The sequence below is a fragment of the Sorex fumeus genome, unplaced genomic scaffold, assembly GCF_029834395.1.
Source record: "Sorex fumeus unplaced genomic scaffold, SorFum_2.1 ptg000072l, whole genome shotgun sequence".
In the NCBI taxonomy this organism is placed as follows: domain Eukaryota; kingdom Metazoa; phylum Chordata; class Mammalia; order Eulipotyphla; family Soricidae; genus Sorex; species Sorex fumeus.
This window is the reverse complement of record NW_026606129.1, coordinates 48,894,092-48,917,182: the sequence shown is the minus strand read 5'-3', so window position 1 is coordinate 48,917,182 and position 23,091 is coordinate 48,894,092. Positions and strand designations below refer to the sequence as shown.

Genomic DNA, 23,091 nt, shown 5'->3' with positions numbered 1-23,091 from the left:
ACATTAAGACTTCTTCAAGGCTCTCTTCCAATCAGCCTAGTAGGATTCCCTTGTCTGTTCTCTAAGCTTGACTGTGTCTCACCTCAGCCCTGGCTACTCTGGGCTGTCAAAGCCAAGTAGGCCCCATGGAACAGCTGGCTGCTGAGAAGGCACTTGAGACCATGTGCAGTCGGGAAGGCTTCATTCTTATCCTATTCAGCAAACTGAACTTCTAACTTGGTTCCAAATCCCAAGTTCACAGACAGGCAGTCCGGGCACAATGCTAACTTCCACCCTAGTGGGATGTCTGCTGGGACTCAATTCTATCCCAGAGACAACCCCTGTAAAGCCCCCGGCTTTCCATGTGCTTGTGACTTCTTTAGTCTTCATCCCAGTGAGTATCGGATTATTCTGTTCGGCCATAAAACTCCAGTTATCTTTTCAGATACTAATCCAGGCAGGAGGCAGCCACTGGGCTGTGCAATCCCTTCCTCCAGCTCTGTCATTCTGATAAACTTGTCCCCTCTCAGCTTGACGCAGGTTCTGGCCAACAGTGCTGAGAAAACTAAACTAACAGGTAAAGCACCCAGTGGTCAGACCTAGAAACAGCCACAAAGCCTGACACAAAGACTGGGAGCCAAGAGAGTTATGCAGCAAGGCCAAAGGTCTGCTAAGATTACTCTCTGGGCAGCGGGATCCTCACACAGACTCACCTTCAGTTTCTTGCAGGCTAAGGCTGCCGCCTTGTTCTCAGCCTCTGCTTTGCGACGTCCTTTGGCAACAAATGTCATAGGACAGGGCCAGAGAAGGGTGAGGGTGGACAATTTAGTCTTGGTGCCCACGGTGTGAAACTGCATGAGGTTCTACATGGAAGACAAGAGAGAAGGATGAAAAGAGAAGGAAAGCACCTGGCAGCCCACCAAGTTAAAACTGCCCCATCACATCAGTCTCAAAAAGGGCCCTTGGTATCAAAACCTCCCCCTGTCCCACTCTGCAGGCCCACCTTCTAGGCAAACAGGTGGCAAAAGGTGGCTGAAGCCATCAGCCTGAGCTAGAAAACAGGCAAATTCTGGGCAAGCATAAAGGTCTTGCACCTGGAGTACTCTGCTTTACCAAAGCCCCTTTGTCTAGCAGCAAAGATAAAATTCACAGCTAACCCATTTTCAATCCCTGGCACCACAAAAGGTCTCGAGCAGTTACTCCTGCGCCTGAGTAAGCCCTCAGTATCTCAGTGGTGCACATGTACACACACACACACACACACACACACACACACCAGAATCTTGCTATTTCCCTGGCATGAATAAGTCCTTAGTATCTCAGTGGCGCTCATCTCTCTCTCTCTCTCTCTCTCTCTCTCTCTCTCTCTCTCTCTCTCTCTCTCTCACACACACAAACACACACACACTCACACACAGAATCTTGCTATTTCCCTATCATGACTTGGTAAAAACCAGATGCAACCAAGTTAGCACCCTCCCCTCCAACACACACTTTGAAACACATCCCTCACCTTAGCTGTGGAGGACGATGTTGCAATCTGAATCACCTTGGCCAGAAGATTCTTGGGAAGTGGAAACTGGGTCAGGGCCCTAATAGCACTGTCGTCGTCTGTCATTTCAAAGGAACCCCCCCTGGGAGGACCAAAAGTTTAAGTGAAAAAGCTCTTTCTCCCAAGCTCACATCACCGTGGGCTCCGAGCCCCAGATGGTTGAAGCTGTGCTGTGCTGTGCTGTGCAGGAGGGAAGGAGGGCAGCGCACGGGTAGCACCGCTGGGCCAGGATCCTCCACACAGCAGCAGTGTAGATGCTCCCTCATCCCCCTCATGATTCCTGAGGGGCCGCATGTGTGAGGGCAGAGGTGTACTCAGCTGTTTGGTGAAAACCAAGGACATAGTGCCAGCCCCAGCTGAGTGCCCCTCAAGCACGAGCAGGCACCACCAATGTCAGATACACAAGGAGGTGGGCAGAGGCTCTCCCTGCAAGGGGAGGGGAGGGTCCCAGGGAGTGGGGAGCTTCCCATGCCCCCCGCTCCCCACCCCCGGTGGTACCTTGAGTCCCTGAGTGGGTTGTGGGAATCCTGCTGGGTCATAGACAGGAAGTCGGTGACATCAATGGTCCCCTCTTCTAGCTCCTCCTCCTCATCTTCTTCTTCCTCTCGGCCCATGGAACGGGACAGACCCCCAGGCCCTGCTGGCCGGATGCTCTCGGGATTCAACTGCCGCCAGGAAGCGGGTGGCATGTTGGGTTCTGGACGCCACCAACTGTCAGCCGGAGAGCCAAAACGATCGGCAAGCACACGGTATTTGGCGGCATCAAACAGCTCGTTCCGGGGACCCAGCAGGCCCCATCCCTGATGGGGAAGGGAGGCAGGAAGTCCACATGATGCTCAGATTTCAGTGGGTGAAACATGCAGTTAGGAGGCCCCTCTCGGACAGATGCCACCTTGCACTGATCTATGCACCTCAGCTCTGCAGCCAGAAGCAGGCCAAGAGAAGTCTAAGTGGTTAAGATTTGGGGTTTTTATTTTCAGGGGTGAGAGGAGGGGGTTCCTCCTCCTGAGCCCAGCTGTACAGGTCTATTGGTCCAATCAATGCTTGGGGCCCGGCAGTGCTAAGAACCAACAGAACCACTAAACAGTGCTCAGGGACCGCCATGGCTACACCAAGGTGGGCCATGCAGTGCCAGGGATTGAACTTGAGATTTATACATGGCAAGCAGGCTTTCTGGCCCTTTGGGCCATCTCTCCAGTCAAGTGACTTGCTCTGACAGATACAAATGACAAAGGGGGCCAGAGAGATAGTACAACACGTAGGGTAGGGCGCTTGACTTGCATGCAGCCCTGAGTTCAATCCCCAGCATAATAAATGGTCCCTGCCAAGTCCTGCCAGGAGAGGTCCAAGCATCAGTCAGGTGTGGCCCAAGCATCATCCCCTTTTAAAAAAAAAAAAAGTAAGGGTCAAAGAGATAGTATAGGGGGTAAAGGAACTTGCCATGCATATGGCTGACCAGGTTCAATTCCCTAGCACTACATATGGTCGCCCAGAGCCCTGATGGAAGTGATCCCTGAGCACAGAGTTGGGATAAGCCCTCAGCACCCCAGTTAATGGCCCAACACCCCCACCTCAAAAAAAAAAATGACAAAGTAAATTCTTACAACTACTACATAACAGACACAAAACAAAAATTCACAGGTCAACAGGCAAGCGGATACATTAATTACAAAGTGATGTAGGAAGCTTCAGGAAAAATACAGTTAGGTTGATGAAGCCTACAACACAAAAAAGTATACCTTCTTGGGGTCAGAGAGACAGTACAGCAGGTAAGGTGCTTTGCCTTGCATGCAGCCGAACTGGGTTTGATTCCCAGCACCACATAAGGTCCCCCGAGCCCCGCCAGGAGTGATCCCTGAGCACAGAGCCAGGAGTAAGCCCTGAATACCACCAGGTCTATAGCCCTTCCACACCCCCCCCCCCCAAATTAAATTCTGGTACGTTTACTAATTCTCCAAATAATTTGACATCCTAAAATTCTCCATTTTATCATTTAGGATATTTGTTTCAAAATCACAGATTGAGGTCATTTTTCCTCCTGCCACAATCAAACACTTATTTTGGAATGGATAAACTGGCCTAAGTATCAATAATTGTTGATACTGATATTTGAAGTGTAGGTAACTGTTTCTTTCCTCCATAAAATACCTCCCCGTTACAACAGAAAACTGAGCTTGCTGGGCCTTGAATGAAGGAGGCGCTTGTCAGCAGTTAGTGGCCTCAGCCTTCCTGAGGTCAAGGTCCATGGGACCCCAGAAACACTATTTGATCCTCAGAAGGGGCTGTGCCCCTTTCTGGCCCCAAGCACACAATGATATTCTACACTTAAAGTCAAGGTCCTGAGCGCTTCCTGTTTCAGTTTAAGTTGAAGCGCACAAAAATGTAAAAACCTTTCAGTTCAGTCTTAAATCCTAGAATACAAATACCCTGTAATCAAACCATCTGGGTTTGCCCCATGGCTAAACAAAATTACATATGGTTTTTATAACAACAACAACAAAAAAAAAAACCAATAAAGGTCAGCAAGATCATTCAGAGGGCTGAGCACATGTTTGTGGGACATCCGGGTTTGATCACTGGCACTGCTGGGAGCAACCGCTAGCTCAGAGTGAGGAGTAGCCAGACCTCCCCATTTCTGCAGAAAAAATCTTTAATGGGCAAAGGCCTTGAATAGACTGTTTTGAAAGGATATACAGGGGCAGGAAAGATAGTACAGCGAGCAGGGCTCTTGCACTGCATGCAGCTGTCAATCCCCGGCACCCCATAAGGTCCCCCAAAGTTCTGCCAGGAGTAAGTCATGATCACTGCCAGGTGTGGTCCCCTAATAAAAATAAATATGTCTATATATTTATTTTACATGTGTGTGTATATATACATACAAATCTATATACATAAGCACGAAATATTCAACATAATCAATTATTAAGGAAATGCCCATCAAAACTACAATGAGATGCCACCTCACGTCCATTTGGAAGGCAGGGAGGCACAGTGAGGGGATGTGAAGACAACAACACACACATATGTCAATGAAGACATGGAGAACTGGAACCCTGAAACAGTATTGGTGGGAATACTAAGTGGGACAGAGACTTTGGAAACGCTGCTCCTGAAACAATCAAAAATAGAACTATGGTACGCTCCACCTATTCCACTGCTGGGAATTGGAAGGAGGGTCTCTGAAGAGCCATCTGTATACCCGTGTTCAAGTAAGTATTACTCGGGCCAGAGAGATAATATGGCATAGGTAGAGCCACAAAAATAAAATTAAAAGTAAAAACTGGGGCCAGAGAGGTAGGGCATTTGCCTTGCACACAGCCAACCTGGATTCGATCCCTGGCATCCCAAATGATTCCCTAAGCACTGTCAGGAGTGATTTCTGAGTGCAGAGCCAGGACTAACCCCCTAGCATCGCCAGGTGTGGTGCAAAAACAAAACAAAAAAAAAAACACAAAAAGGAGGAAAACACTGCCAGAGCAATAGTACAGTAGGTAGGGCATTTGTCTTGCACATGGCCAACTCGGGTTTGATCCCCAGAACTCCACCTGGTCCCCCAAGTCTGCCAGAAGTGATCCCTGAGCGCAGAGCCAAAAGTAAAGCTCTGAACACCAGGTGTGACAAATAAATAAATAAAAAGGGAAATTCTAAGATAACAAGGCTGAATCTTTGAGAAATTACACCAAGTAAACCAGTCACATAAAGAAAAATACTGATTACATGTACAAATAGTACTTAATGGTCAAAGAGGGCCAAAGACATATTCAATGGACTCAATGGACCAAGTATATGCTTCTCATGCAAGAGACCCGGCTCTGATTCCCATCACCACATGAATCCTCCAGCACTGCAGGGAGTGACCTCCAAGCACTAAGGCCTCAGAGACAGCCCTTGAACAAACAAAAAGTCAAAAAAAAAAAAGTCAAAACAAAGTCAAAATCACAAAGAGCAAAAATAAGTGGAGGGCCAGAGGGAGAGTATAGGGGTTAGACTTGCCTTATACAGAGTCAAGTCAATTTGATCCCCAGCAACACATATGGTCCACTAAACACCACCAGGTATACTTCCCCCCAACCTCCCACCCCCAAAGAAAAAGAAAGTGGGTGGCAAAGATTTCTGGGGGAAAGGAATGCAGATTTGTTTTTATGAGTGTAGAGTTCCAGTTTTGCAAGATGGAAAATTCTATAGTCTGGTGGCATGTTACCATATTTCCTACTAACCTATGCGATGAAAAACGGCAAAGAGAAATCAGAAAGATAGTATTGGGGTTAGGGTGCATGCATTGCATACATCCAACTCTGGTTCATTTCCCTGCACGACATAACTCATTGAGCACTGCCAGTGGGACATGGCTCAGGAGGCAGCTCCCTCCAAAAATAAAGGCAAAGGTAGATCAGAAGCAACCCCCAAGCACTATAAGGTATGACCAGAAAACAAAACCAAATAAAAAAAATCAGGATTCAGTCTGGAAAGATAGTACATAAGGCAATTGCTTTGTATACTGGCAATGCGGGTTCAATCCTCGAGACCTGTCAGGAATGATCCCTAAGCACAGAGCCAGGAGTAAGACCTGAGCACCAACTAATGTGGCCCCAAAAACAAAATCAAAAAGAAGGATTTTTTTAAAAAGGAGAAAGGGTGTGAAAACTTCAGGGAAGAGGGCAAGGATCACCTTGAACAGCTGGCAGGCTGCAGCTGCAGCCTGTCGCTCCGCGTCAATCTTCTTGCTGCCATAGCCTTCCACCTCCACACTCTTGGGCCACTTTATGTGGAGGGTGACTTTCTGGGAAAGAAAACAGAGAATCAGGATCCTTGCCTCGGCAGAGTGCAAAGCTTCTGCAATCACATGAAGACTCACAGCAAAGCTGTGAACCTCCTGACACAGAGCTGAGAGCACCAACAGGACCGAACGCAGCCCCATCACTCTTCCTGCCCCACCTCAGCCACCTGTCCCACCGAAGGTCTTCTTCAGAGTGCCATCTTCAAGTCAGAAGGCAAGCTGGGAGCATTTTTACTATAAACATGTTTTTTCAGAGGGCTGCCGGCAAGCTTGTGTAGGTCCCAGACTCTAGGAATTGGACAACTTGAGCCCTGTGCAGTGCACCCCATTGGGCAGGGGGGTAAGAGTGAGGGACAAAGCAGAAGTCTGTCTTACAGAGGAGGAAGCCTCGCTTTCCTGACCCTGTGATCCCTTTCCCTAACCAAGCCCTTCCCAAACCAAGTTTCTTCTGAGCCTTTTCATTCCAAAATCCCATTCTAGGCCTTCTCCATCTCCGGGACGCACTCCATCTCAATCTGACATGCACTCTCTTAGAACTTTCCCCTCTGTAGAAGCTTGGATTCACGCATGAACACCTAACTCCCTCTCCCTCATATTTCTCTAAACAAAACTCTTTTACTTCAAAAGAAAAAGAAGTGCTGGAGTAAGAGGACAGGGTCAGGGCACTTGCCTTCCGTACAGCCAAACCCAGGTTCCATCTCTAGCACCACATATCCCCCAGGCCCCACCAAGAGTGATCTCTGAATAAAGAGCCAGGAGTAAGCCCTGAGCAAACTGGTTCAGCACCTTGCTCCAACAAACCTAATCTATGATGGCCTCCTAAATGAAAGAAATTTGAGATTGAAGCCAGCCTCTGCCCCGCAAGGCAGCCCAGCACTTCTGTTCATCTGTCAAGTTACCTTTTTCTTCGGTCCATTTGTGTGCACGTAGACCAGCTTGTCTTTTGCATGTGAGATGCCAAGGGCTCTTCCAATCACGCTGTTGAGGAGGTTTTTGGGCTGTGGGAACTCTTTTAATAGGTCCCTAGAAGCTAGGAAAACAAGAATAAAATCATTATAGTTGTTGTTCTCTTTCAATACCACCACCTGGTGTATATCAGAGCTCCCTAGGCTAGATACTGAGGGTGCTGGCTTGTGACCCTAAACTACCCAAAGTAGCTTAGCAAGAGGGAGAAGCGGTTTCAGGGTTTCCAGGGACAGCAAGCCAGACCACACAAGTATCTCATTAAAGTCCAGTGACCCACACCAAAGAAGGTAAACAGCCAGCATCCTCCTCTCACCCAAGTTCCTGATTTGATTACATCACTACCAAGAATTACCGGCCACAACCCCACCCCCAGTCTGATACCTGAAAGGCACCAAACAAAAGCCAAAACACCACCACGCACACAAACTAGGGATCAGGACAACACAAGGCCCCTCCTGAAAAATAAAAAAAATAAAACACACAGAGACTGACCCCAGAATCGACCAGGCTCCAACTCACAACTCAATTGTCCCTCAATACCCTGCAAAAGGCCTCCCTTGAACCAGATTAGCTACAGGGACTCCATGGCTGAGACAAATGGGACTCAGTCTCCCCAGAGTCTACGGAGTCAACAGGAGAAGAGGAACCTTAGATACTATGAGAAGCACCTGAGCTTTGGAATGGATCCGAGTACAAATCACGGAAAAAGCCACTGAGAAGCAGCTGCTGCCGGACACAGGACTTGGTTGGGCTCTGAAGCCTGCTAGGAGCAGCTAGAAAGAGAAAGGAAGGCCATAAAGCTCCAAGTGATTCTTCAAGAGCTACACGGATGGCATGTCAGAGATGGCAGCAATCAAGTCTTTTCATCCTCCACCAACATGTACTGGCACTGTATTCAACTTTACATTTTCTAGCAAGAGTTTCATTAATGTAATATGGGGTCTGGAGCAATAGCACAGCGGGTAGGGCATTTTGCCTTGCATAGAGCCAAACTGAGTTCGATCCCCTGCATTGTATCTGGTCCCCAAAGACCTCAAAGAGTAATCCCTGAGTAGAGTTAGGAGTAAGTAAGCCTTGAACACTGTGGGTGTGGCCCATAAAGGAAACAGTAATAATAATTATAATAAAACAATATGAAGAGGCAGAGAGAGTAAAGCTTCAAGAGAGAATGCAGTCTTCTCCAGAGGAGAAAGCCTCTAAACCAGTTCCAGAAAGATTCTGTTTGAGGTGCACTTGCCACACTTAATCAGAAATCGTCTGGGGAGCTTTTTTCACACATGAGACACCCTAATCCCAAACGGCAATTACATTGAAGAAGGTTTCTGTATAATTTGAAAACGCTAGTCCAGGTGCTCTGGTATAACCCGGCTGCATTAGCTCAGACTTTGCTTGAGGTGGTCTCCTGTCAATTGGATTGGAGTAGATTTACCTGGTCCTTCACCAAAAAAAAGAAAAAAAAGAAAGAAAAAAAAGAAAACCCTTTATTTAACGGAGCCACAAAACCAGGGCTTCACACAGTGACGGCAAGCATTCTAGGGCTGAGCCACATCCCCGCATCTACGTGGTCCTGCCTCGATGTAAATAAAAGCTGAGCAAATTTAGAAAAAATACCGCCTTCTATTTAAAAAAAAAAAAAAAGGTAAACAACGCCTAAATCCACTCAATGCGGGTGGCTCCCAAGACCGGCGGTGTCCTAGCTCGGGGCCGTCTCAACTTTTTCCACTCAGGGTCCTCTTTCACCCAACCCCGGCCACGGAGTGTAGAACAAGCAGAGAAAATTTAAACAAAGCAAACGTTTACTAAGACGAAACCATAAAGTAATTTTTTTTTTTTTAGTTACGGGACCCCCCCCTCCGGTCCCCCCCACCCCCCGAGCCGTGATGGGGTCGCGACCCCCGTCGGGGCAGCGCGGCCGCGGCCCGGCGGCGCAGTGCGCGGGCGGCGGGGGCGCCGGAGGGGCAGGGCCGGCCTCGCCACTTTCGTTTCCGGCGCGGCTCGGCCGCACAAAGCCGCGGCCGCCGAACAATAACCGCGCGTCTCCCTCGGCGCCGAGCCCGGCGACGTGTCGGGCTCCTCCCAGCCAAGCCCCGGGCCGGCTCCGGACCCCCACCCCCACCTGACGGGAGTCGGACGTTTACCTGTTTCCCCGCCCCCACCCCCGCCTCTCGGCCAGGTGCAGCGCCCGGCGCTCGGGGGGGTCCCTTTGGCCCCGAGCCGCGGCCACCGCCGCCGCCGCCGCCTCCCTGGGGCTTGACAAGCGCAGGCCCTGCGGCCCGCCCGCCCGCGGACGGCGGTCTCGGCCAGCCCGCGGATGGTGGTCGCGGTCGCGGCCACAGGGCGGGCCCGATCGGCGAGGCTCGACGCCGGCCCGCGCCGCTCACTCCGCCATCCCCGGCCGTGAAGGCCCGGCCGCCCCCGCCGCGGCCCTCACCGTTCACCATGCTTCCGTCGCCTTCCCCGGGCACACCGGGACCCTCCCCTGCCTCGACTTTGGCCGCTTCCTTGGTGTAGCTGGGGTGGGAGCAGCCCGACGAGAGGCCGCGCGAGCGTCCCTGTCGCCCGGTGACGCGGAAACCCAGTGGCCGCAGGCGCGGAGAAACAGCGGCAGCTAGCGACATAAGCCGCCTGGCGGCCGCCATCACATTCCCACCAGCCCCCGTGGCTCCGAGCAAGGGCAGGGAAGAAGGGCGGGAGCGAGCTCTGCGAGCGCTGCGCGCCCCCTGCTGCACGGGCGGACCCGGCGGCCTGGCCGAGAGCTTGGGTTTCTGCCTAGCCCGGAGCTGGGCAGTGCCCCGGGCTCAGCGGCTGTGACCCAGAGGCATCTCGTCCCGAGTCCGTGTGAGACGTGAAGCTGGAGAAGGGCATGGGACTCGGGGAAAAGGAGAAGCCTTGACTCAGTTTCCTCCGAGGAGATTTAATTTCCGCCTAGGTCCCATATGCCTTTGAAGAGCTGGGCAGCACTCAGAGTGTGTGCAAAGTGCTCGACTGTGGCGTTTCCCTCATAAAATAGATTTCAGTAGGAAGTTGGCAAAGAATCTGCAGCCAGGACAGGGAAGACTTGTTGAATACAAAGAAAACCACATGTCATGCTCAGGCTTGGACTCTGTGCCCAGCAGTGTGAACACTGGTCCAGCTATAAGACTCTGGAGCTGCTGTCCCCACCCCAGGAATGCCAGAGGGGCTTCTGGTTTGGAAGCAAGTTCTCACTAGGCCTCGGTCTTCTTGAGACTCATTCTGCTTCCTTCTGCAGCTGAGGGCAAGAGGAGCAGGGCTTTGGGCGGCCAGGACCTAGACTGCACGCTGGGGCTCCAGACCTCAGCTCCTCAGGAGGAGTCTTGCTCTGAGGATGCAGTGCAGTTGCAGATTGCTGGGGAATCCAGATCTGACTCAGATGATCCCCTGGAGAGCTTTTGAAAATGTTGCTAAGAGTGACCTCTAAAGTGGATTATGGAAAAAATTAATTAAAAAATAAAGTGGTTTATGGACTAGGTCTAGAGTGAGCGCAAGAACTTTTCTTATTGTTGTTCTGATAGGACTTCCCAAACAGCGCTCAGTTTGTGGGCCCCATGAGAACCTGCTTCCAAATCAGTTCCTGAACCATCTCAGGCTACTGGTCTGGGCCCAAACACGGAGAACAGCTGCTCTATGACAGGAACATTGGATCTGAGTCCTAGTCCTTGGGCTTGTCCCAACTCCGCCACTTGTCAGCTGCTGAATCTTGGGCAATTTCATCAATTGGGTAAAATTCAGATAAACTTGCTCCATTTCTTGTGGCTGTAATTAGAATAAAATGAGGGCTGGTGTAACATGGCTTTGCCAGGTGCCATGTTAGAAAAGCCCTCAGACGTCTGTCCTCTGAGTTCTGTGACAATTGGGGCAACCCCTTAGAGAAAGACCAGGTTGGGGGACTGGGAAGGCGGCTTCTACACTTTCTCAGTAAGTGTTTATATGAAAGTGGCAATAAAGAAGGTGGCCTTGGTGTCAGACAATGGTCTGATGTCTCAAGAGGACCCCCATCACCTGTATCAAACACCCCAACTATAATATTATCCCATAGAGATGACAAAATATTGGAACAAAAATTATTTCTTCCAGGGCTTTCAATATGGCCAAGGAGCACTTAAATTGACCGAAAGCAAAGGCATCCACTAAGCTTCAGGAGTGGTTTTAAAAGCTTGTAGCAGTACAGAGTCCCTCAACAAGAATACAATGATCAAATCTGATAGTAATAGCAAATACTGTTGGTTTTTGTTTGGTTCTATATTGTTGATTTGAGCCATGTCCAGCAGCTCGGGGCTACTCCCAGTGTGGTTTCAGGAGCGAGGGGGCACCTTGCGACTCTGTTCAAGGGACTAGTCATTGCCAAGGAGTGAACCCTGGTTCCTTCATGTAAACATGAACTCTGGCCCTTTAAGCCATCTCCCTATCCTGAAGCCAGATTTTGAAGAGTAGTTTCTTGAAAGCCAAAGGAGACAACAACCTAAACAGCCACATGATATTTACACAGATTTATTATACTAAGGGGTTTTTGTTGTTTGTTTGGGGTGGGGGCCATACTCAACAGCACTCAGGGCTTACTCCTAGCAAGACTTAGAGGACTGTTTGGAGTGGTGGGGATCAAGCACGGGTCAGCTGTGTACAAGGCAAATACCTTAGCCGCTGCACTATCTCTCAAACCCCCACAGGGGTTTCTCCATCTTAGAAAATATTTCAAACCAATTTTTGAAGCTTAAGTCTTTTTTTTTTATTTTGTTTTGCAGTGCTAGGAACAAATCCAAGATCTCAAACATGGCAAAGAATGTGCTCTACCAATGAGCCACATTCCCAGCCCCTAATGTTTGGTATTTTATGGGGAGAGGATGACGGGGAAGCACCAAGTGATGCCAACCAACTAGCTGGTTATCAGGAAACCCCTTTTTGCCCTTTCCTATTTCTTTTACTTCATTTCCCCTCCACAAACCTTATTACCTCTTGTAAAAGGAATGCACTCTTAGACCAGTTCTTGGAAACCATCTGGTTCTGCAATCTTCTCCCTGTTGATCTAGAGTTGGGGTTGCCAAACTCTAGCCTATAGACCAAACCCAGCACTGCGTGCTTTTATAATAAAGTTTTTATTGGAACACAGCCATTTGTGATATAATATCCATTATTGTTCTTGTGATCTAATGGCAGAAGTTAAGTAGCGACAAGTGAAACCATATGGCCCGCAAAGTCTAGAATATTTCCTTTCCAGCCATTAAAGAGTTTGCTGCCTCCTGCTTTCGAGAACCTTAAAGAATGTTGGAGGGTCTTAGGCATGTCCCCTCCTTCCTTTCCACCAATATTAAGGCTTCCCTTCCACTCTTCATTCTTTGAGGAGTGAAAGTTGACTCCTTGGACAGTGACAAAGGAGAGAAATTCTGAAAAAAGAAAAGGTCTCCTGGCTTAGAGAAGTCTCTGTCCACTTCTGGATCAAGCACAACATCCAGGATTGGTGTCTATGCAATGATATCTGGTGGCATGAAATGAAGGTGGAAAGAATCTGCTGAGTACATTCAGGAGGATGTCTCAGAGGTCTGAATCTTGGAGGTCTCAGGAGAAAATAACAGGAGGCAGCCCAAGATACTGCCCACCCTGGGCAGACCAGAGACCATCTGGAGAGGAACTGAGGGATCACAACCCCCTGAAGAAAGGGCATCTCAGACAACACTCTGTTAACCATAGTTATTTTATGGATGATCAAAAAAGCAAGGAATGGTCCACCTGGCTGGCAACATAAAGAGGCACTCCAGGGACCCAGGAGAGACCTTGACCACCCTACCTGTCCTCACAGTTTTCCGATCCACATAGGTGAAGCCACAAGGCCCCTTGAGGTTAACCATCATTAAGTGAAGAGGGAAACATCTGCAGGAAGGAATGGAAGGGAAAGAAGAGTCCTGTGGTTCCCATCAACCTGCCAAGAGGAGAATTACCCCAGTCACTTGCTCCTGGTTCAGTGCTGAGGGTCATTCCTGGTGGTGCACAGGGGACCCTTCAGTCCTAGACAGCAAACCCCAGGCTCCAGAGCACTGAGCTCTCTCCCCAGCCCCAGGTCACTTGAGTCTCTACATCTCAAACCTGGGCAAATGAAAAAGATTCTCAGGGAAGATTAGAAGTGAGTCACTTAACTTCTCCAACCTTTACCTTGGAAGGAGGCCTCTCTCAGAGGATGGCCATGGCAGGCAGAGGACGTGGACATAGGCAAAATGCTGGTGTTTCCCATCCTCAACCTACTCCTGAAACCTAGGCAAGGGACCACCTTCTTCAGAGCACTGTTTGCCTTCCTAAAACTCCATAGGACAGGTTCTGCTTATTTAGTTTTTGGGTTTTTGGGCCACATCCAGTGGTGCTCAGAGCTTACTTCTGTCTCTGTGCTCAGGGGTCACTCCTGGCAGGCTAGAAGGGCCATACGTGGTGCCAGGGATCAAACTGGGCCATCCACATGCAAGGCAAGCAACTAACCCACTCTGCTATTTCTCCAGCCCCTGGTTCTGCTTTAAAAAAAAGGGGGGGTGGGGGAGACTAAGTAATACTTAGCTTGGTGTATGGGGGTCACTCCCAGCAGTGCTGTGGGACTGTGTGATGCCAGGAATTGAACCCGGCACTGCTGTATGCAAAGCAGCTCTCTAAGCTATCTCCCGAGCACACCCACATCTCCTCCTTACGGGCACCAGTACAAGCCTCTATGGCACTACGAGAGCATGGCAGGAAGGTCCGAAATGTGGCCCAATATGGCAGAAAGGCCCAATGTGTGACTAGGAGGCCTGTAGTTTCTATGCTGGAGAAAGAGGCAGAACACTCTCTAGCGAGAAAGAGCAAGAGACAGAGCAATAGGGCAACGGGCAAGAGCGAGAAGAGTGAGAGCAGAAGAGCAAGAGACGCGTCACACCTGTGCAGGCCTTCTGCCAGCACTGCCATGAGGAGATGGTCAGGCTCAGGGGTCTGTGTTCTCCGAGGGAGACTGTGCCTGGCTGCAGGGCCGCCCCCAGGGAGCAGCTCCCCTCCCCAGAGCAGCAGGCTCTCCCTGAGCATGTGCTCAAAGGGACATCGCCTGGCTGTGCCTGGGTCACCCCAACTAACCATCTTTCAGCTTAGCCAAAGCACATCTGACACTCCCAGAGCCACTCACCTGCCATGTTGGAAATGTTAACGTTCAGCCTTTTCGAGTTACAGGGCATTTTAAGAAAGGAAAAAAAAAAAGGGCAATCAACTCTTGTTTTGGCAATGGTAGGGGATGGCATTTCTTCAAAACTTAAGTGACCTATCAGACAGAGGGGCCAGAGGACTTTAGGCAGACAGCGCATGTGCTAACGGCTGGGGAACATGGCTGCAGCAGGTGCTGCAGGCACAGACAGACTGTGTGCGCCCCAAACCCCTCCTCACCTTGTGACCCTCAAAGCACTTCACAGAGCCCCAAGCAGCCACGCTCTCTCCACGTGAAGGAAAGGATGGGACAACCTCGAATGCCCTTCCCACTGGGCCCTGGGTAGGGGGCGGCGAAGGGCCGCACAGGTCCTACCAATGGGGGGTGCCTGACAGGCAGGAGGAAAGGGAGAGCCCAGGCAGAGGTGCCCTGGGTGCACTGCCACCAAGAGCCCCCAGGGACACATGGGTGGAGGTGCCAGTTCTGATGTCAGTCAAGTGCTTTGGGGTGCTACGGGGAAAGGAGAGTGATTCGTCAGGCCTCCCCCAGCCTTGAGCTCTGTTCGGGTCCTGCTGGAGGACCCCCTGAGTCAGGGACTGACCAGGAGTGTGAGATCTGAGCCCTGCAAATATGGCACACAGAGCGCCGGCTCTACGCCTGCTCACCTCAGGGGGCTTTGGGGTTCAGCTGTGTGGCCAAGGCTCGTGAAGTCACCCTGCCTTTTCCCACTGGTTTCCCGTTGAGGAACCAAACAGCTCTGCTAATCCCACTCCCTCCACATTCCCTCTCCGGAGGCCATGGCTCTGGCCCCCTGGCTCCTACAACCCCCCTCCTCCCCCCAGACCCCAGACCCAGCTGGTGCCGGAGGCAAGTCTCCTCCCTTACCTCGAGAGATGGTCCCTCCAGGGGCAGGGTTGACACACATGGGTGGAAGGCGGGGTGGGGGAAGTTTGCACTGACGCTGCCTGTGCTGGGCCCGATCTGGGAAAAGAGAGAGGGCATCAGGGCAATATTTTCTCACTGCTCCTGGCTACAGAGCCCTGCGCTGACTCACCCAGACATCCATGAGGAGCTCTGGGCAGCAGGGCTGCTGGACAGCCTCTGGAGCCAGTCACAAGTTCTGAGAAACAAGAAGACAGTAACTGGCTCGGAGGTGGGAATGCATTGTAGTGAGGCTCCTTGTTGGTTCTCAAAAGAGCCTGCAAACTCTGCCAGCTCCTTCAGCTGCCCACCCCTTGTGCTGCTGTACCATGAGGATGAGAAAGGACAATAGCCAGAAGCTGATGGCTGTGGTCCCTCTGGGCTCCTTCACTTAACTAGCCCTGTGTCCGCTGAGGGCTTCACAGATGGCCACATCACACCAGATCTCAGGTTATTCTTTTCCACTGAAAAGTGGGAATAAGAAGTAGGAAGAGAAGGGGATTGGGAGAGATGATAGTACAGGGGGTAGGGCACTCGCCTTGCATGCAGCTAACCTGGATTCAATCCCCAGCATCCCATATGGTCCTCCAAGCATTGCCACGAGTAATTCCTGAGCACAGAGCCAGGAGTAACACCTACGCATTGCCAGGTATGACCCCAAAACAAACAAAAAGTGGGCAGAGTGGACCAACTAAGGGCTGGCATCCTCTCTGAGCATCAAGTGCAGACCATGATAAACTCTATCAAAAAAATTCATGATTTGTGGGGGCTGGAGCGACGACACAGTGGGTAGAGCATTTGCCTTGCACGCAGCCAATCCGGGTTCAATTCCCAGCATCCCATATGGTTCCCCGAGCACCACCAGGAGTAATTCCTGAGTGCAGAGCCAGGAGTAACCCCTGTGTACTGCCGGGTGTGATCCAAAAAGCAAAAAAAAAAAGAAAAATTTCCACACAATTACTACACACGACTGAAATGCGGATACTCAACTGAGTCTTCCACATGTAAGTGGCAGTGTTTGGGCAAGGCAAGTTACAGATCTTTAAAAACCAGCAGGGGCTGGAGCGATAGCACAGTGGGTAGGGTGTTTGCCTTGCACAAGGCCAATCCCGGTTCAATTTCCAGCATCCCATATGGTCCCCTGAGCACCACAGGAGTAATTCCTGAGTGCATGACCTTGAAAGTAACCCCTGTGCATCGCTGGATGCTACCCAAAAAGCTAAAAATAAAAAAATAAAATAAAATAAAATAAAACCAGCTAAATGGTGACACACACAGCAAATCCTTGTGTGAGGGCAAGGTAAAGGAGCCCTCTGCCTGCTGCCCTGCTGCCTTGAGCAGTGGGAGGAGAGAGGCCCACAGCACGCATGCCACACACACAGGAGCCGCACCCTCTGGCTGTGACAGCAGGGCCTAACCCAATACATCGCAGCTCAGACTCTGTGGAACAGGAAGAACATCATGAAATCAGATACCCAGGCCTCAAATGTTTGTTTTTTTTTTTTTCTTTTCACAGAAACGGAACTGAAAAAAACAAGAGAACGGTTGTCATTTTCAGCAGGAAGGGGGAAAAAAGTCTCTCAGTTATATATAGCATAGTGGCAAAGAGGGCCATGCTCAGACTGCTCTGGTGACACCGGGTCCTAGAGCACCCACACGCAAGGCCTGTGCTCCAGCCCTGGGAGTAATGGCCCTAAGAGAATAATTTAGTTGCATTTTTATTTTTGTACCATACCCAGCAGTGCTCAGGACTTAATCAGCACTCAGGGATCACTCCTGGCAGTGCTCAGGGGACCATATGTGATGCCGGGGATCAAACCCAGGCTGACCACATGCGAAGCAAGTGACTTACCTGCTGTACTATCATTCTGGCCCATTAGCTGTACTTCTAAAAATTAAAATTGAAGACTAGATAGTACAGGGGTTAAGGCACTTGCCTTGCACACAATCAATCCCAGTTCAATCCCTGGCACCGCACAGTTCCCTAAGCATTGCCAGAAGTGATCCTTGAGCAGTCAGGAGTAAGCCCTGAGCACTGCCGGGTTTAGACCTCAAACAAAAATTTAAAAAACAAACAAACAAGGAGCTGGAGAGATAGCACAATGGGTAAAGTACTTGCTTTGCACATGGCAGACCCAGCCAGGCTCAATCCCAGGCACCCCAATATGGTCCTGAGTCCCACCAGCTGTGATCCCTGAACACAGAACCAGGAATAAGCCCTGAGCACTGCCAGGGATGCCAGAAAACAAAAACAAAAATTTAAATTCAAGCCAAAAAGATAGCGGGAAGGGCTGAGAGTGTGCTTTGCATGGTGCAGGAAGCCCAAGTTCAATTTTCAGCAATAGAGGATCTCCTGAGCACTGCTGAGAGGACGCCCAGAGCACATCAAGAGCTGAGAGCCACCCCTGAGCACTGCTAAGTGTGACCCACAATTACCCCTCAAAAAATCAAAACTAAGCATTTAAAAGAAAGATGCTCACGGGCTGGAGCATATGCTTTGCATGCAGGATTCCTGGATTTGATTCCAGGCACCACAAGATCCCCTCAGCACTGCCAGGAGAGTGTTCCTCCCCGTCCCCTACCCAGCAACACATCAGGAACAGCCCCTGAGCACTGCCCCCCCCAAAAAAATATTAAAAAAAGAATATGAGTGCCTATACAGACTGGAGGTGGTAGGAATATGGATTCATTACACAATCTCAGCATTTTTGGAATTTTGAGATTTTTCCTAATAAAATGCTGGGGCAGGGAGCAAGTACCTATGCTCAGGTGCTCCTCTCCCGCACACCCAGCTGCACACACTCCCCACTGGCTGCCAATCCCACCTATGCTGCCTTGGCAGCTGCCAGCGCTCTGCTCATCCATTCTCTCCCAGTACATTTTTAGCACCATGCTGAGCTGCCTGCCTAGGTGGTCCAAAGCATCTTCCTGAGCACCAGTGTCTGTTTTGTCAGACTCAGCTTATAAGGCTGCTGTTGTTTGCCTCAGTTCTCCTTCTCCCATAAGCCTCCTCACATCACAGGCATGTGATTTGCAGCAAACATGTCATACTTCAGCAGGAATGCTGGTCGGTTCTTCAGCAACATGGTGCCTGAGACCGAGATTTATCTTGTTACTAATTCCAGTTTCGCCTTGAAACTAAGGTTGGAAATAACCAGTTCAACCTTTCTGTTCATGTTTGAGGAGGGTCCTCACTCCTCTCCAAGAAGACTGGATTCAAAAAATAAAAAATAAAAATCATAAATGATTTCACGGTTACTTATTATTTCATTAAGCATTTTCAGCAATTCGAGGTAAAGATGTCACAATCCCACAAAAACATCACTCAGCCTTCTTCTGGCCACGGAACTGGAGGAAAATTGCACAGTCTTGCTGTTCATCCAGTGTTTTTCAAAGTATTGTGCTCACTGTAAAAGATTCAGCTTGCTTTGGGGGGCCTGATTCTGATGGCATTGCAGCTGAGAGACAAGAAACCTGTGTTAAGATACTGGCAAAGGCAATAACAGGTCATTTACCAGGCACACAAACACTTTATTTGGGAAGTGTTGGCAGTTCTGTTGCATTACTTCCGGAGGAAGAAGGGTAGCCACAGGCCTAGTGGCCATGATCCACAATGCTGCAGGAAATCGTTACAGCCATCACCAGCCAAGCTATCAAATGGCACATCTCACTGGGGCTCAGTCCGAGTTCCAGAAATATCTCTGAAACACAGCTGTTTCCACCTGGTGTCCCACAGCCAGGAGGTGCTCAGACTGCAGCCATCCTGCATTACCTGCCAGCGCCAGGCCGACGCTCTTCAGCAGAATCGGCTGCAGGCCACAGAATACACTGACACAGGGCCTGCCCCACTCAAGACTCAGGGCTAGGGACAGAGCAGAGTCAAGCACTTTTCCTACACTGCCTCTAATCTCCCACGTACCCCTGAAGAGAGGAACTAGAAACAGGTTAGGGTCCCCTGCTAAGATTAGGGGAGACCACATTCAAACTCAGGCCAGTCTAACTCAGAAGCCCCAAGCTATACACCATTTTATGTAATTTTCAAGATTCATGCCACACTAGGAGCTTGTAATCTCTTGAGACCAGGGAGACACAGGCTAGAGTACTCCTTTGCATGCAGGAGCCCTAGGACCAATCCCTGGCAATGTGTGGTCCTCCAACCACTGTAGGAGTGACCCTCAAGCCTTGATTCAGGAACAATCCCCAAACCGAAACAAGAAAAAAACTTCCTAAGAGATGAAGAACAGGGTCCGGAGATAGGAAAAAGAATTAAGAGTGCAATGCTTTGCATGTGGGAGGCTTGGGTTCCATCCCACGCCATACACCAAAAAATGTATATTTAGGACTGGGAGGTAGCATAAAGGGCTGGGGTGCACACTTTGCATGCAGGAACCTGGGTTCAATTTCTGGTACAGCCTAGTCCTGGGCACTCCCAAGAGTGACCCTTGAGTCAGAGCTGGGAGTACCCCCTGAGTACACCTAGGTGTGTGCTACCCTCCTCCCCCACAAGAAAAGAATAGTGTTCTATGACAATAAAAGTGTCAAAAGGCCACACATGACCAATTGCCAAGATCATGATGCAAACCAAAGGTAACAGTAATATTTAGACCATAGTCAGGAAGCGAGGGAAAGAAGGGTTTGTTTGAAGATGAACGGTCAAGGTGGAAATTCTTTTTGTTTTGCTTTGTTGTTTTTCAGGCCACAGTAGCAGTGCTCAGGGATTACTCCTGACTCTGTGCTCAGGGATCAAGCCTAGTAGTCCTTGGGGGACCATCTGGGGTGCCAAAGATTGAATCCAGGGCTCCTGCATGCAATGCAAGTGCAACTCTTATATGATCTTTCCAACCCATGGCGGTAACTCTTCCTGATCAATAGATTTTCCTGAGAACTCAGAATAAAATGATGTTGCTAAAGTGAAGAAGCTTGGCACTGAGGATAGAGCTCAGCAATATGTACAGCACTCACCCTATGAGGCCCAAGGTTTGATTCCTAATGACACCAAAAAAAAAAAAAAGGAAGAAAAGAAAAAGGATATGATGCTTTCCTGTATGGAAAGCAAGGTCCCAAATAATACTTACCATGTCTTAAGGCTACTTACAAGGACTAGGGGGCCAAGCTATATAGTATAGTGATTAGAACATGGAAAACTCACTTTTATACACTGGACAATAAACATTATTATTACTATTTTGAGGGGTGTTTTCGGCGACACCTAGTATTGTGCAGGGGCCACTCCCGGCTGGGTGTTTGGGGGTTTATCTTGGTGGCGCTCAGGAGACCATGCGATGCCAGGGATTGAACTCAAGAATCCTAAATGCAAAGCATGCACTTGTCTTGCACATGGCTGACCCAGGTTCTATCCCTGGCACTCCATATGATCACCCAAGCCCTCCAGGACTGATCCCTGAGTATGGAGCCAGGAGTAAGCTCTGAGCGCCTCTGGGTGTGGCCCAGCCTCCTCACCCCCCACCAAATAATAACAACAGGGATAATGAGCTCGGACTGTGCTCAAAGGTCTAGAGTGCTCACTTTACATTCAGGAGTCTTGATTTTAATCTCTGGTATTGCATGGTCTCCTGAGCTCCACCAGAATCAACTCCAAACACCCAGCCAGGCCCCTGCATAACATTAGGTGTGGCCTAAAACAACCCCCAAAATAATAAAAATGATAATAATAATAATTACTATCCAGTGTATAAAAGTGAGTTTTCCATGTTCTAACCTAGTCAAGGGTATTCCCTCATCTGATCCTTGGAAATACCTGATGAGAAGGTATGATAACATGGTCTACTCAAATCGTGAAGAAATGGAGGTACAGAGGCTCTGTCTCCCGCTCAGGCCTCCTGAGCCAGCGAGGGAGAGGGTTGAAGTGAAACTTGTGTGCAGGGAGTCCACACTGCCTCTGCTAATCTGACTGCTAACATCACCTCCAGGAGTCTCCTGAACAAACCACCCCATCGAAAAAAAATTAAGTAACAAATGCTACTAGGGGGTCTGGAGAGATAGTACAATGGGTAGAGCACTTGTCTTGCACACAGCTGTCCCAGGTTCAATCCTCGGCACCCCATGTGATCCCCGAGCCCTGTCAGGAGTGATCCCAGAGTGCAGAACCAGCAGTAAGCCCTGAGCATCACTGGGCGTAGCGCCCCCAAAAATGCTACTAAGGAATTCTGCCCCAATACTCTCACCTGGTACCTGTCATGTTAGAGGACAAATTTATTGGGGTCTCCATCTCTCCAGAGAGAGTGCTGTTTGTTCAAACACTCCCACCACAAGAGAATCTTTTTCATCCAACTCTTACAAGTAGGTGGCCAACAAAACCCACTGATTAGCAGACAAACACAAAACATAAAATACTCAGTTATCAACTTAAATGTGCTGTCCACACTAATCTCAAATTCAATGTTTCCCTTTTCCAGATAGTTAGCCCACAAATGTAGGACAGTAGTGATAATTTTTTTCAACTGCCATAATAACAGATGGAGTGGCTGAAAGCAAGCGAGGCAGGGAAGGGCCGCTCGGAACCCTGGTGTGTGTGGCTCTCTTGGCCCCACTTGATGGCTCACATGGGGCAGCATTTGGCCAAGGGTTTCCACGTCTCCTAGGAATGAAACTTGTAGACACAGATAGATCCCCACAATCACTAGCTTTTCAAGGCCTTTGTGAAACGTATTCACCAGGGAGATAACTCAAAGGGCTAGAGAGCATGGGGCAGGCCTTGAGTTGGGCCCCCCGTACAACAAGATCCCAAGCACTGCCGGTGAAACCCGTATCACCAATCCAGTGCTGCACTGCATCACTGGCACTAAATTGTCAGGCCCGCACAACTGACTGAGATCACCAGCATCTGAGCTCCTGGGCACCGCTGGAGAGTGTCCCCAAAATAAAAAACAAACGCATATGTAAAAAGAAAATATGCTCAGACAGGAGGCTCATGGCTGACTTCAAAGGAACCAGCCTTGGCCCAGAGAAAAAGCTCCATGAGCTGCATGCAGGTGCTGCTTTCAGGGGCCCAGTTCAAACCCAGGCATTCTAGGGCCCCCAGGCACAGTCAGGGTTGACCCTGAGCACGGAGCTGGCAGCAAACATCAAGAACCTTTGGGATGTGGCACCAAGACACAAACAAAAAGGTAGCAGGCCTATTATTCTTTACTCCCTTAATTAAGGAGAAAAAATCATTTTTTTTTATCTAAGCTATCCAAAGTCCTCTGGGATCTGATATCAGTTTTATTTTATATTTATTTATTTATTTATTGGTGTTTGGGCCACATCTGTTGCAGCTCAGGGCTCTCCTGGCTCTGTGCTGGAATCACTCCCAGTGGGGCTCAGAGAGCCATATGGGATGCTGAGGATGGAACCTGACAAGCTCTCCCCACTGTACTACTACTCCAGTCACTGACACTAGAAATTCTTAATGCTTCCCTCTACTCATGCCATTGCTAATGCAACCCTCACACCCATCTGCTGGAGAGCACTGCTTTCAAGACTTGCCTCGGTCTCTGAGATCACTAATATCACAGTGACTCACTCCACCTCTGCTGAAGTTCCACTCAGGCCTATCATGTGCAAAATGCTGGGCCAGAAAGTATAGAAGAGCATAAAAGGCCCTAGGGCAAAGAATTCGTGATTTTCTTTTTTCTTTTTTTGGTCATACTTGGCGATGCTCAGGGGTTATTCCTGGCTTTGCACTCAGGAATTACTCCTGGCAGTGCTCGGGGGACAATATGGGATGCTGGG

At 49.6% G+C, this 23,091-nt stretch overlaps 1 protein-coding gene across 4 annotated transcripts in view; it reads right to left on the bottom strand.

Moving 5' to 3' along the window:
• The window catches only part of DHX30 (DExH-box helicase 30), a 36,691-nt gene that overhangs the window by 5,393 nt on the left and 8,207 nt on the right, over positions 1-23,091 (bottom strand). For 2 of the 4 annotated variants that reach the window (XM_056129160.1, XM_056129161.1), the window contains exons 4-9: positions 15,322-15,417; positions 7,208-7,338; positions 6,201-6,311; positions 2,030-2,331; positions 1,493-1,613; positions 693-842 (exon numbers count right to left, since the gene is read on the bottom strand). In XM_056129160.1, the coding sequence (XP_055985135.1) occupies positions 693-842; positions 1,493-1,613; positions 2,030-2,331; positions 6,201-6,311; positions 7,208-7,338; positions 15,322-15,417 (911 nt within the window). Of the gene's footprint in view, positions 1-692; positions 843-1,492; positions 1,614-2,029; positions 2,332-6,200; positions 6,312-7,207; positions 7,339-9,705; positions 9,950-14,421; positions 14,451-15,321; positions 15,418-23,091 lie in introns of those variants that run through there. The other 2 variants (XM_056129162.1, XM_056129159.1) reach the window with 2 other exon arrangements.